General features: G+C 43.8%; 1 protein-coding gene across 11 annotated transcripts in view; it reads left to right on the forward strand.

The window, feature by feature from the left end:
- Positions 1-12,606, forward strand: part of KMT2A (lysine methyltransferase 2A) — a 74,896-nt gene that overhangs the window by 47,161 nt on the left and 15,129 nt on the right. For 6 of the 11 annotated variants that reach the window (XM_082342106.1, XM_082342109.1, XM_082342110.1 and 3 more), the window contains 12 exons: positions 422-532; positions 836-909; positions 1,905-2,098; positions 2,425-2,531; positions 3,328-3,465; positions 4,496-4,654; positions 4,928-5,045; positions 5,168-5,246; positions 6,315-6,475; positions 6,672-6,857; positions 7,070-11,315; positions 11,977-12,078. In XM_082342106.1, coding sequence (XP_082198232.1) covers positions 422-532; positions 836-909; positions 1,905-2,098; positions 2,425-2,531; positions 3,328-3,465; positions 4,496-4,654; positions 4,928-5,045; positions 5,168-5,246; positions 6,315-6,475; positions 6,672-6,857; positions 7,070-11,315; positions 11,977-12,078 — 5,675 coding nt within the window. The remainder of the gene's footprint in view (positions 1-421; positions 533-835; positions 910-1,904; positions 2,099-2,424; positions 2,532-3,327; positions 3,466-4,495; positions 4,655-4,927; positions 5,046-5,167; positions 5,247-6,314; positions 6,476-6,671; positions 6,858-7,069; positions 11,316-11,976; positions 12,079-12,606) is intronic. The other 5 variants (XM_082342111.1, XM_082342112.1, XM_082342115.1 and 2 more) reach the window with 2 other exon arrangements.

Here is a 12,606-nt window from a genome sequence, read left to right on the forward strand (position 1 = left end):
GAGATCACATCTGAATAATATGTCTTTTTATAATGGATATTCGTTTCTAGATAGATGCCTTTTAATTTTATGATTTTAAGAAAGTGTAGGAAGTGATCATCTGTTATCTCATGGTCCGTGTTTGCTATTCAGTTGTTTATTCATTTTAGTCTAAGTAAAAAATCGTGGCCCTGTTTGGGTAACTTACCAGGATACAGCTAATTTATCTGCATTCTTACCTTATTAGCCTGGCATGTCTTGACTGCCACAAGTTAATTATGAACTGAATCCCAAAGGCCTCCACTAAAGAGAAATTACACCGTGTTAAAATGGGGTGTCCGTCTTCTCTTGGATCTCTGTGCCGGATGATTTAGGAGGGAAGAGGAAGTGGTTCTGAGAGCGCACTGCTCTATGAATAATGAACGCTTTGTTTTGTATACAGTTGGAGTTCAGCGATGATATCGTGAAGATCATTCAAGCAGCCATTAACTCAGATGGAGGGCAGCCAGAGATTAAAAAAGCCAACAGCATGGTCAAGTCCTTCTTTATTCGGGTGAATGATATTAATAGTTCATGTCTTTGATGCTTAATCCGCGGGTTGTTACCACGTGAACAGAACAGACTTGTTCTCGTCTGTGTTTTGCTTTGTCATGTGTATAAATCATTTTTGGTTTAATTCGTTCCTCTGATTCTTTGGGAGGAGATTAGTGAGGTTCCAGAGTGGATGGATCTTTCCCTTGGTGGCCTGAAATCATCCTCATATTGACAGAGAAGCTGGTGTGAAGTTGTTGGTTTTTATGTGCTTTCCAAATGAATGGTCACATGCTTACATTTTGTTTGTTTGTTTTTCTGTTAGCAAATGGAACGTGTTTTTCCATGGTTCAGTGTCAAAAAGTCCAGGTTTTGGGAGCCAAATAAAGTATCAAGCAAGTGAGTAAATTCAGTATTACTTTTTTTCGCTTCGTCAGCTAGAAATCTGAGCGTTCTTATATTTTTAGATTGAGGGGTTTTTTTAGACTAGGTTTTAATATTAAAGATTAATCAGTTGAAATGCCTTTTAAAAAAAAATAAATTTATTTATTTATTTGTTTGGTTTTTGGCTGTGTTGGGTCTTCGTTGCTGTGCGTGGGTTTTCTCTAGTTGCAGCGAGCGGGGGCTACTCTTCATTGCGGTGCCTGGGCTTCTCATTGTCATGGCTTCTCTTGTTGCAGAACATGAGCTCTAGACACACGAGCTCTAGGCGCGTGGGCTTCAGTAGTTGTGGCACGCGGGCTTCAGTAGTTGTGGCACTCGGGCTCTAGAGCGCAGGCTCAGTAGTTGCGGTGCATGGGCTTAGTTGCTCCGCGGCATGTGGGATCTTCCTGGGCCGGGGATCGAACCCGTGTCCCCTGCATTGGCAGGCGGATTCTTAACCACTGCGCCACCAGGGAAGCCCTGAAATGCCTTTTTATTGCTGGTTTAGAGACAACACTTAATGTTTATTGCAGTCCGCTGCCCTTTTTTTCTTTATTTATGTATCTGTTGTTTTAGGGAACTTGTGGCATATGTACAATACATGTACTATATATATATAGCCCAGTTATAACTGGGTTCTATTTTATTTAGTTCAAATGGTGCTCTCAACAGTTCTTGATTCTCCATATTTAACCTTAAATTTCTATTCCAGTGAATCCTTTTGACACACTGATGAGGTTATCATTTTTTTCTAGATGTTTAACCAAGAGTCACAATACATCGGGATTATATTTTTAAAAATAATAAAGTCCTGTGTAGGCAGTTTTCAAATTCTGTGACTTGTTCTTACAGTCTGTGAAAGGCTTGTGCCCAGGCCTGAGACCTGATGATATCAAGAATTTGACTGTTTTGTACAGTTCTGGGTATCTTGTAGGAGTTCAATAAATACTTGTTGAATCGATTATTTCCAGCAGTGGGATGTTACCAAACGCAGTGCTTCCACCTTCACTTGACCATAATTATGCTCAGTGGCAGGAGCGAGAGGAAAACAGCCACACTGAGCAGCCTCCTTTAATGAAGAAAATCATTCCAGCTCCCAAACCTAAAGGGCCTGGAGAACCAGACTCACCAACTCCTCTGCATCCTCCTACACCGCCAATTTTGAGTAAGACACCAGATGAAGACTTGTTATCCATTTCTCTCTGGGTGCAAATGATTGACTTTGTGACTCTAAAGTTAATGTACTTCCGTATTGGAAAAATTTCCCGGTGATCCTTAAATGTAATAAAATCATTATTTTTGCTTCACTTGGAATGTTAACAGAGAATTGATACAAGTAATGTAAGGGATAGTAAGGTAGCATAACTTTGAACACTTTTTGAACGTGCTGATTTCATAGGCTCTAGGCTATTTAAGCTGAATTGTTTTCTTTTTTCCCGGATATCAGACATAATATTGCCAATTTTAAGTGTATGTCTTCTGGGTTCCAAGGTACTGATAGGAGTCGAGAAGACAGTCCAGAACTGAACCCACCCCCAGGCATAGAAGACAATAGACAATGTGCATTGTGTTTGACGTACGGTGACGACAGTGCTAATGTAAGTACCTTGGTGCCTTGGGTCCTGCTTAGTAGACTAGCCAAATGAATATTTGTCACTTAGTTTGTGGCATTTGGGGTTTTTTTCTATAACTGATGTAATTGATTTAAAAGATGAGTTGCCTTAAATTAACATGCTGGTATCTTGTAATTTATATTGGCAGTTCCTCAAAAAAAGATTTTATGAAAGTGAATAAAACAGAAGTTGCACATTAAATAGCTTGTGTTTAATGTAGTTATTAGCAGTGTGGTTAAGGTCCCCAGGTCTGGCAGGTTGCCTGGATTCATTTCTGTGCTTTGCCGCCTACTTGTTGACCTTGGCAAAGAGTTTAACCTCTCTGACCCTCAGTTTCGTTTTTAAAATGAGGATAATAATAATCTTACCTCAGAATGGTTATGAGGATTAAAGGAAATAATGTATGTAAAGCCTTATTTGGATCCTGGCACATAGTAAGCTTACAGTTTTTTTTAAAAAGGTTTTTAATGCAAGCTGAGAGAACTGGCTTTGAAATATGGTTTTAAAGAAGTCAGTGGGCACTTCTATAAACCTAACACATATTGCTTGTTCTTTAATTCTTTATGATTATAAAATACTTCCAGTCTGTAGAAAAGGTAATCGAAAAAGGTGAGACGTGAAAACAAAGAAACTTTGAATTGTGATTTTTGTGTGCACCCCTAAGTTAAAGAATTAGACTTGATTTACTGAAGTTATCCTGAAGGAGGTAAAGCTAATACCAAGGAAAACCCTATTTGACATTATATTCTTCAAAGAAAAAAGGAAATCTCTTGTTTCATAGGATGCTGGCCGTTTGCTATACATTGGCCAAAACGAATGGACACATGTAAATTGCGCTTTGTGGTCAGCAGAAGTGTTTGAAGATGATGATGGATCACTAAAGAATGTGCATATGGCTGTGATCAGGGGCAAGCAGCTGGTAAGAACCTGTGGGTGAATGTTATGGAAGAGAATGCCTCTCAGTTTCCAGATGTTCTTTCTGGGGCTAAATGCTGCCTCGCTGGTGTTTCTCATAGCTCCTTCAGAATGGTTAGCCAGCAGCAAATGTTGGTGTACACTGTAGGCAGATTGCTATTCTTACCCTTGGAGGATGGGTACAAAAGCAATAGAAAACGAAGTCTTATCCAGTTGGGGAAATAATTCAGATGCCCAAGAAAGGTATTAATTTATTAAGTGATTTAGACAAAATGACCTCAGACGTTCCAGTTGAATCAGCACTCTGAGGCTCCATAGGATAAACTCACAAAATACATACACGAGGGGGGGATGTAGACAGTGATTATTAGTAGCAGCTTAGAGTAATCAGAAAAGCCTACGACGGAGTAAAATTTGTAAAGCTATATTTTGACGGGGGGGAGAAAATGAAAGATTATCAGGAAGAAACAAAAAATAGCACATGCATAAGAAACATAAGTAAAATGTGCGGAGAGCACAAATAAAAAGTCTTCCCTGGAGAGGAGCCCAGACTGTGACTGTGACAGAATGAGCTAGTAACATATAGCCTAGTTGAAGGAAATCTTTGAATCACATAAGTTCATCAATTAAGCCTAGTAATTAAGAACCGTTATGTCTCTGACTAGTATAATCTTTCCAGAACTGAGTTCTTTGGGATGTAATAGCTTTCTACCAAGATGATGTTTTTAACATCGATCTTCAAAGTTTCATCTTCTCTAAATCAGTTGTGCATCCTAGAAAAAACTGTTTTGGTTCAAGTTCTAAATCAAATTGTAATATTTAAATTTAATAATCATAGGCCGCATGGGCCATAGGAAAGAAAGGATTTGTAGAGGAGGCTTTATGGCTCATATCACTTTTCTGTAATTCAGCAGATTACCAATAGCAAAATGAATTGTGGGAAACCCGGAATGGGGTGACTCTCTAGGGGGGGATGGAAAATGGCTAAAACTTCTGAAAGTCTGACTTGGACTCTGTTCTTTCTGGGTTGTTAGAGATGTGAATTCTGCCAAAAGCCAGGAGCCACTGTGGGTTGCTGCCTCACATCCTGCACCAGCAACTATCATTTCATGTGTTCCCGCGCCAAGAACTGTGTGTTTCTGGATGATAAAAAAGTATATTGCCAACGACATCGGGATTTGATCAAAGGCGAGGTGAGATGGCTTTAGCTGCTTTTTGAATTCTCTAGGAAAAGAGGCTGAAAATAGCAAGATGGTAAACTGTATTTCACCATCCTCCTAGGTGTTCCTAGTAGGTGATTCTAGGTATTCCTAGAATCACCTCCCCTTAGGAGCAATAACAGAGGCACTGCTAGTGAAACAGAAGGGTGATTTTGAGATACGCTCTGCACTTTCCCTCTGAGTCAGTATCGTGAGTATGGTGTGTAAAAGGGATAGCCTAACAGCTGCCCTGGCTTTTCATTTAAGGTGGTTCCTGAGAATGGATTTGAAGTTTTTAGAAGAGTGTTTGTGGACTTTGAAGGAATCAGCTTGAGAAGGAAGTTTCTCAATGGCTTAGAACCAGAAAATATCCACATGATGATTGGTATGACATGGGCCTTGGTTGTTGGGGAAGGCTGGCTGTGTCACTGAGGTACTTTCTAGTCTTCAATTATAAAGTGGGCCTTCTCATGATTGCCTCTAATCAGTTCTTCTTTTCTTACTTAGGCTCCATGACAATTGACTGCTTAGGGATTCTGAATGATCTCTCTGACTGTGAGGATAAGCTCTTTCCTATTGGATATCAGTAAGTAGCTCTGTAGAGAGAAGACAGCAGCCCCAGCCCTTGAGTACCCTGAAGCAGTGAGTAGGTCATTAAATGTAGAGCCATACTTGTTAGTGACTTTTAACTAATTCCTTTTCTTTTTTTTTGCTACTTCTCGTAGATTGGGACTAAAGTATCATTTTATGTCAGCTAGATCCAGTTGTAGAAGGAAAGTATTGTTGACGTAATTTCAGAATCATTTCCAAATAAAACCTAGGTAGAAAACACCAGGCCAGTCTCTTAAGATTCCACTAAATTCCATTCACCTCAGTTCAGAAGTCCAGTGTGTTGTCAGGGATCAAACACCTCATGCCTCTGTCCTCATTTTATGTTTTACATTTTATAGGTCCTTCTAAAAATAACCCCTACAATAACAATCAAATAGTCCAATAAGAATTTGTAATCTTTCCCGCATGAAACAAATTGTTTAAACTTGTAGCAAACTGACGACATAAATTTAAAATTCGCTTTCTCTCTCTTCCCCTTTGGAGTCTCCCTTTTGTTATATATACTCTGATTTATTCTGCATTTCAATTGTGAAAACACAGTCTCTACTCCACATTTAGCTGGCAGCTCTTAGTGTAAAGAGCTAGGCTCCGTCAGCATCCAGCAGATTTGAAGCAGTTCCGTTTCTCTTGTCTCATGGGGCTTTTCTCCCAAAGGAAACACGCCAGGTTTGTTCTTTCCTCACTTTGTACACATGGTGGGGCAGTTATCCCTTCCTGAAGGCCAATAACTATTTCTTGTAGTATCAATAGTTAGTATTTTTTTTTTTTCTTTGCATTTTAGGCTGTTTTACTAATTTTGTCCCCTGCTTACAACACAATAAAAAAGGATTTGATGCTGTTTTCTGAGAGGCCAGGAAAAACCAAGGACTTCAAAAAACTTGGAAGACCCTAACCAGGAGACCCTCTAATAAGAATCCATGAAATAAAGCTAAATTTTGTAAATCAAGGAGGCCAGGGAACCTAGGCTGAGAAGAGGTTTTGACAAATGTCAGTCTCTGCTTCTGTCCTCGCACTCACGGTGATCGTTACCATCTGCGTGCAGGTGTTCTCGGGTGTACTGGAGCACCACGGATGCTCGCAAACGCTGCGTGTACACGTGCAAGATAGTGGAATGCCGTCCTCCGGTTGTAGAGCCAGACATCAACAGCACTGTTGAACATGATGAAAACAGGACCATCGCTCACAGTCCAACATCTTTTGCAGGTTAGCCTTTAATCAAGATGGGACTTGAATTCGATTTGGGGGAATATTGCGATTGACGGGTGGGAAAAAGGCCTTGCTTTGGGAGGTCACATTTGCTTCTGTTTTGGTACTTACCTGACAGCTGGCTTTTTCTTGGTTCATTTGTTTGATATCTTAATTAAACTTTTTTAGTAAGAGTTTTTATTTCCTGCCACAGAAATCTCACCTAAAGAAAGTCAAAACACAGCTGAAATTGTAAGTCCTCCATCACCAGATCGACCTCCTCATTCACAAACCTCTGGTTCCTGTTTCTATCACGTCATCTCAAAGGTCCCTAGGATTCGAACACCCAGCTATTCTCCAACACAGAGATCCCCTGGCTGTCGGCCGCTGCCTTCTGCAGGTAAAAGACTTCACTGACCTACCTGACCCAAGGAGGTCAGCTCAAAGATTAGTTTGTAATGCTGTCAGGCACCTTTATCGTGGTGACTTCTGCCAATGGAAAATGTTGATTTTTCCGTTAGCTGTAAACATATCTAGCTAAGTCATTGAAACCAGTGGTACAGCACACGTGTCCGATCTGTAATGGACTTTATTACTTTCTCTCTCGTTTAGGAAGCCCTACCCCAACCACTCATGAGATAGTCACAGTGGGTGACCCTTTACTCTCCTCTGGACTTCGAAGCATTGGCTCCAGGCGTCACAGTACTTCTTCCTTGTCACCCCAGCGGTCTAAACTCCGGATAATGTCTCCAATGAGAACTGGGAGCACTTACTCCAGGAACAGTGTTTCCTCAGTCGCCACCGTAGGGACCGCCGCAGATCTCGAGTCAAGTGCCAAAGCGGTTGATCATGTCTTAGGGCCGCTGAATTCTAACACTAATTTAGGGCAGAACACTCCCACCTCTTCACATCTGCAAAGGACGGTAGTTACTATGGGCACTAAAACCAGTCACTTCGATGGCTCTTCATCTTCAGAAATGAAGCATTCCAGCGCTTCAGACTCAACATCCAAGAGCTCCTCTTCGAAGGGAGAGAAGACCAAAATGCCGAGTTCCAAGAACTCAGAGGGATCGGCACATAATGTGGCTTACCCTGGCCTTCCGAAACTGGCCCCACAGGTTCATAATGCAACAGCTGGAGAATTAAATGTTAGTAAAACGGGCACTTTTGCTGAACTGTCTTCAGTGCCGTTTTCTTCTAAAGAGGCCCTCCCGTACCTGCCACTCCATTTGAGAGGGCAGAGGAATGATCGAGACCAACAGACAGATTCCACCCAGTCAGCAAACTCCCCTCCCGATGAAGATACTGAAGTCAAAACCTTGAAGCTATCTGGAGTGAGCAGCAGATCGTCCATTATCAACGAGCACGTGGGATCCAGCTCCAGAGACAGGAGACAGAAAGGGAAAAAATCTTGTAAAGAAATGTTCAAAGAAAAGCATTCCAGTCAATCTTTTTTGGAACCTGGTCAGGTGGCAACTGGTGAGGAAGGAAACCTAAAGCCAGAGTTCGTTGATGAAGTTTTGCCTCCTGAGTTCATGGGGCAACGACCATGTAATAATGTTTCCTCTGATAAGATTGGGGACAAAGTCCATTCTATTCCAGGAGTCCCCAAAGCTCCATCCATGCAAGTAGAAGGGTCTGCCAAGGAATTACAGACACCCCGGAAACGCACAGTCAAAGTAACACTGACACCTCTAAAAATGGAGGGTGAGAGTCAGTCCAAGAATACCCTAAAAGAAAGTAGTCCTCTTTCCCCTTTGCAGATAGAGTCAGCCTCTCCAACAGAACCGATTTCCACTTCCGAAGGTCCAGGAGATGGTCCAGTCGCCCAAGCAAGCCCCAATAATACCTCATCCCAGGATTCTCAAAGTAATAACTATCAGAATCTTCCAGTACAGGACAGAAACCTAATGCTTCCAGATGGCCCCAAACCTCAGGAGGATGGCTCTTTCAAGAGGAGATATCCCCGTCGCAGCGCCCGGGCACGTTCTAACATGTTCTTTGGGCTCACCCCACTCTATGGAGTAAGGTCCTATGGCGAAGAAGACATTCCGTTTTACAGCAGCTCAACTGGGAAGAAGCGAGGCAAGAGATCCGCTGAAGGACAGGTGGACGGGGCCGATGACTTGAGCACTTCCGACGAAGACGATTTATACTATTACAATTTCACTAGGACAGTGATTTCTTCAGGTGGAGAGGAACGGCTGACACCCCATAATTTATTTCGGGAGGAGGAGCAATGTGATCTTCCAAAAATCTCACAGTTGGATGGTGTTGACGATGGGACAGAGAGTGATACTAGCGTCACAGCCACCACGAGGAAAAGCAGCCAGATTCCAAAAAGAAACAGTAAAGAAAACGGAACAGAGAACTTGAAGATGGATCGGCCTGAAGACACTGGTGAAAAAGAGCATGTCATTAAGAGCTCTGTTGGCCACAAAAATGAGCCAAAGATGGATAACTGCCACGCTGTGAGCAGAGTGAAAACACAGGGACAGGATTCCTTGGAAGCTCAGCTCAGCTCATTGGAGTCAAGCCGCAGGGTCCACACAAGCACCCCCTCAGACAAAAACTTACTGGACACCTATAATACTGAGCTCCTGAAATCGGATTCAGATAATAACAACAGTGATGACTGTGGGAACATCCTGCCCTCAGACATTATGGACTTTGTACTAAAGAATACTCCATCCATGCAGGCTTTGGGTGAGAGCCCAGAGTCCTCTTCGTCGGAACTCCTGAATCTTGGTGAAGGTTTGGGTCTTGATAGTAATCGTGAAAAAGACATGGGTCTTTTCGAAGTGTTTTCTCAGCAGTTGCCGACAACGGAAGCCGTGGACAGCAGTGTTTCTTCCTCCATCTCAGCAGAGGAGCAGTTCGAGTTGCCACTAGAGCTGCCGTCAGACCTCTCTGTCCTGACCACGCGGAGTCCCACTGTCCCGAGCCAGAACCCCAGTAGGCTAGCTGTAATCTCAGACTCAGGGGAGAAGAGAGGAACCATCCCGGAAAAATCTGTGGCCTCCTCTGAAGGTGACTCCTCACTGCTGAGTCCAGGAGTAGATCCCAGCCCTGAAGGCCACATGACTCCTGACCACTTTATCCAAGGTCACATGGATGCAGACCACATCTCCAGCCCTCCTTGTGGTTCGGTGGAGCAAGGTCATGGCAACAACCAGGATTTAACTAGAAATAGTAGCACCCCTGGCCTTCAGGTACCTGTTTCCCCTACCGTTCCTATCCAGAACCAGAAATACGTGCCCAACTCTACCGACAGCCCTGGCCCGTCTCAGATTTCTAACGCCGCTGTCCAGACCACTCCGCCCCACCTGAAACCAGCCACCGAGAAACTCATTGTTGTTAACCAGAACATGCAGCCGCTTTACGTTCTGCAGACTCTTCCGAATGGAGTGACCCAAAAAATCCAGCTGACCTCTTCTGTTAGTTCTGCACCCAGTGTGATGGAGACAAACACGTCAGTACTGGGGCCCATGGGAAGTGGTCTCACCCTAACCACAGGACTCAATCCAAGCCTGCCGACTTCCCAGTCTTTATTCCCTCCTGCTAGCAAAGGACTGCTCCCCATGCCTCATCACCAGCACTTACATTCCTTCCCTGCAGCTACTCAGAGTAGCTTCCCACCAAACATCAGCAGTCCTCCTTCAGGCCTACTTATCGGGGTCCAGCCTCCTCCAGATCCCCAGCTTTTGGTTTCAGAAGCCAGCCAGAGGACAGATCTCAGTACCACAGTCGCCACTCCATCCTCTGGACTCAAGAAAAGACCCATATCTCGCCTGCAGACCCGAAAGAATAAAAAACTCGCTCCCTCTAGTACCCCTTCAAACATCGCCCCTTCCGACGTGGTTTCCAACATGACATTGATTAACTTCACACCCTCCCAGCTTCCAAATCATCCCAATCTGTTAGACCTGGGGTCACTTAATACTTCATCTCACCGAACTGTCCCCAACATCATAAAAAGGTCTAAGTCCGGCATCATGTATTTTGAACAGGCGCCCCTGTTACCACAGAATGTGGGAGGGGCGGCTGCCCCGGCGGCGGGTGCAGCCACCATAAGCCAGGATACCGGCCACCTCACGTCAGGGCCTGTGTCTGGCTTGGCCTCCGGTTCCTCCGTCCTGAACGTTGTATCCATGCAAACTACAACCTCCCCTACAAGTAGCGCGTCCGTTCCAGGACATGTCGCGTTAACCAACCCGAGGTTGCTTGGTAGCCCGGATATTGGCTCCATAAGCAACCTTTTAATCAAAGCCAGCCAGCAGAGCCTGGGGATTCAAGACCAGCCTGTGGCTTTACCGCCAAGTTCAGGAATGTTTCCACAGCTGGGGACGTCACAGACTCCCTCTACTGCTGCAATGACGGCAGCATCCAGCATCTGTGTGCGCCCCTCGACTCAGACCGCGGGCGTAACAGCTGCTTCGCCTTCAGGGGAGGCAGAAGAACACTATCAGCTCCAGCACGTGAGCCAGCTCCTCGCCAGCAAAACTGGGATTCTCTCTTCCCAGCGGGATCTTGATTCCGCTTCAGGGACCCAGGGCTCCAACTTTACCCAGACAGTAGATGCTCCTAATAGCATGGGGCTGGAGCAGAATAAGGCTTTATCCTCAGCTATGCAAGCCAACTCCACCTCTCCTGGGGGCTCTCCGTCCTCTGGACAGCAGTCAGCAAGTCCCTCAGTGCCGGGGCCCATGAAACCCAAACCAAAAATCAAACGGATTCAGCTGCCCTTGGACAAAGGGAGTGGCAAGAAGCACAAAGTTTCCCACTTGCGGACCAGTTCTTCTGAAGCACACATTCCAGACCAAGAAGCCAACACGACACCCCTGACCTCAGTCACAGGGTGAGAGATGCAGACCTTGGCTCTGCTGGGTCTGAGGGGTTTCATGCTCTGGATCAGAGGCTGTTGAAGTGGCCTTCTGGGAGGGACACACCTCTGCCCAAGTTGTATTACTTGGGTTTTCTGGGCTTTGACTTTGATTTTTTTTTTTTTTTTTTTTTCCTCACGGTGGTGATTTATAGAGTAAAATTTAGTTCCATCCGCGGGCAGTTGGTCCCCTGGATAGAACCACATCTTTAATTGCTCTTTGCTCTGATTTAGAACAGTGCTGCTGTTTGCTCCTGTTTCTTTTTTGCTGAGGCTTAGTTAGGATACTAAGGGATGATTATTGCTGTCTGGAGGGCAAAACCACCTGTTGTAGATCCTCATGGTGTCCTTTTCTGAAACATTGTCATTAAAATATACATAAAGTACACAGAGTGAACTTTTACCTAGGTATGCATCCATGTAGCTGCCGTTCAGATCCTAACATAAAATATTTCTAGTGTTCCAGAAGGCTCCTGGTGCCCCCTTAGTCAGTACCCCCTCAAGGTAACCACTGTCTAACCCATATCACCACAGGTTAGTTTTCTCAGCCCATAAATTTTATCAGATCCTGTTAGAGTCGTTTCTTTAGACTGACCTCCATGTTGGATACATATTTACTGTTGTTTTTCTTGAAAAGATACAAACGATTCTGTTCCAGGACTCCAGGAGCAGAGGCAGAGCAGCAGGACATAGCTAACGTGGAACAGTCGCCACAGAAAGAGCGTGGGCAGCCTGCAGGGTAGGTGTAAAGCTTAGTTCCCTGAGATGAAGCACTCAGTTCTGTCCACCTCATTTAGAAAATAGTCCTTCCTGATTTGTGTTGATTTTTTATTATTTTTTTTTGCCAAAGTTTTTTTTTAATGGAATTAATACATGCTTGTAAAGAAAAAAAAAAAACCCACAGAATTATTTAAATAATGGGTAATGGTTCCATGTTCATCCTGCCTACTCTGTTCCGAATTTATTGCCTAGAGGTAATCGTTGCTCGTAATTTGTTTTCATTCATACCGACATTTCTGTGCATACAGATATGCATGGTGTACATTTGAATACGTAGATACCTTTTTTACATAAAATAATGCCGTACATACTGGTCTATACTTGTTTTTTTTCAGCTACTGTATTGTGCACATATCTCTGTGCCACTTCATTTTTTAATGGCTGCCTCCAGTTCTGTTGTGTAGACCTACAGTAATTTATTTAACTAGTTCCCTCTTGATCTGCATCTGGATTGTTTGCAGGTTTTATTTAATTGTAAAAAGTGAAA

Source organism: Balaenoptera borealis (assembly GCF_965194805.1).
Source record: "Balaenoptera borealis genome assembly, chromosome: 11".
In the NCBI taxonomy this organism is placed as follows: Eukaryota; Metazoa; Chordata; class Mammalia; order Artiodactyla; family Balaenopteridae; genus Balaenoptera; species Balaenoptera borealis.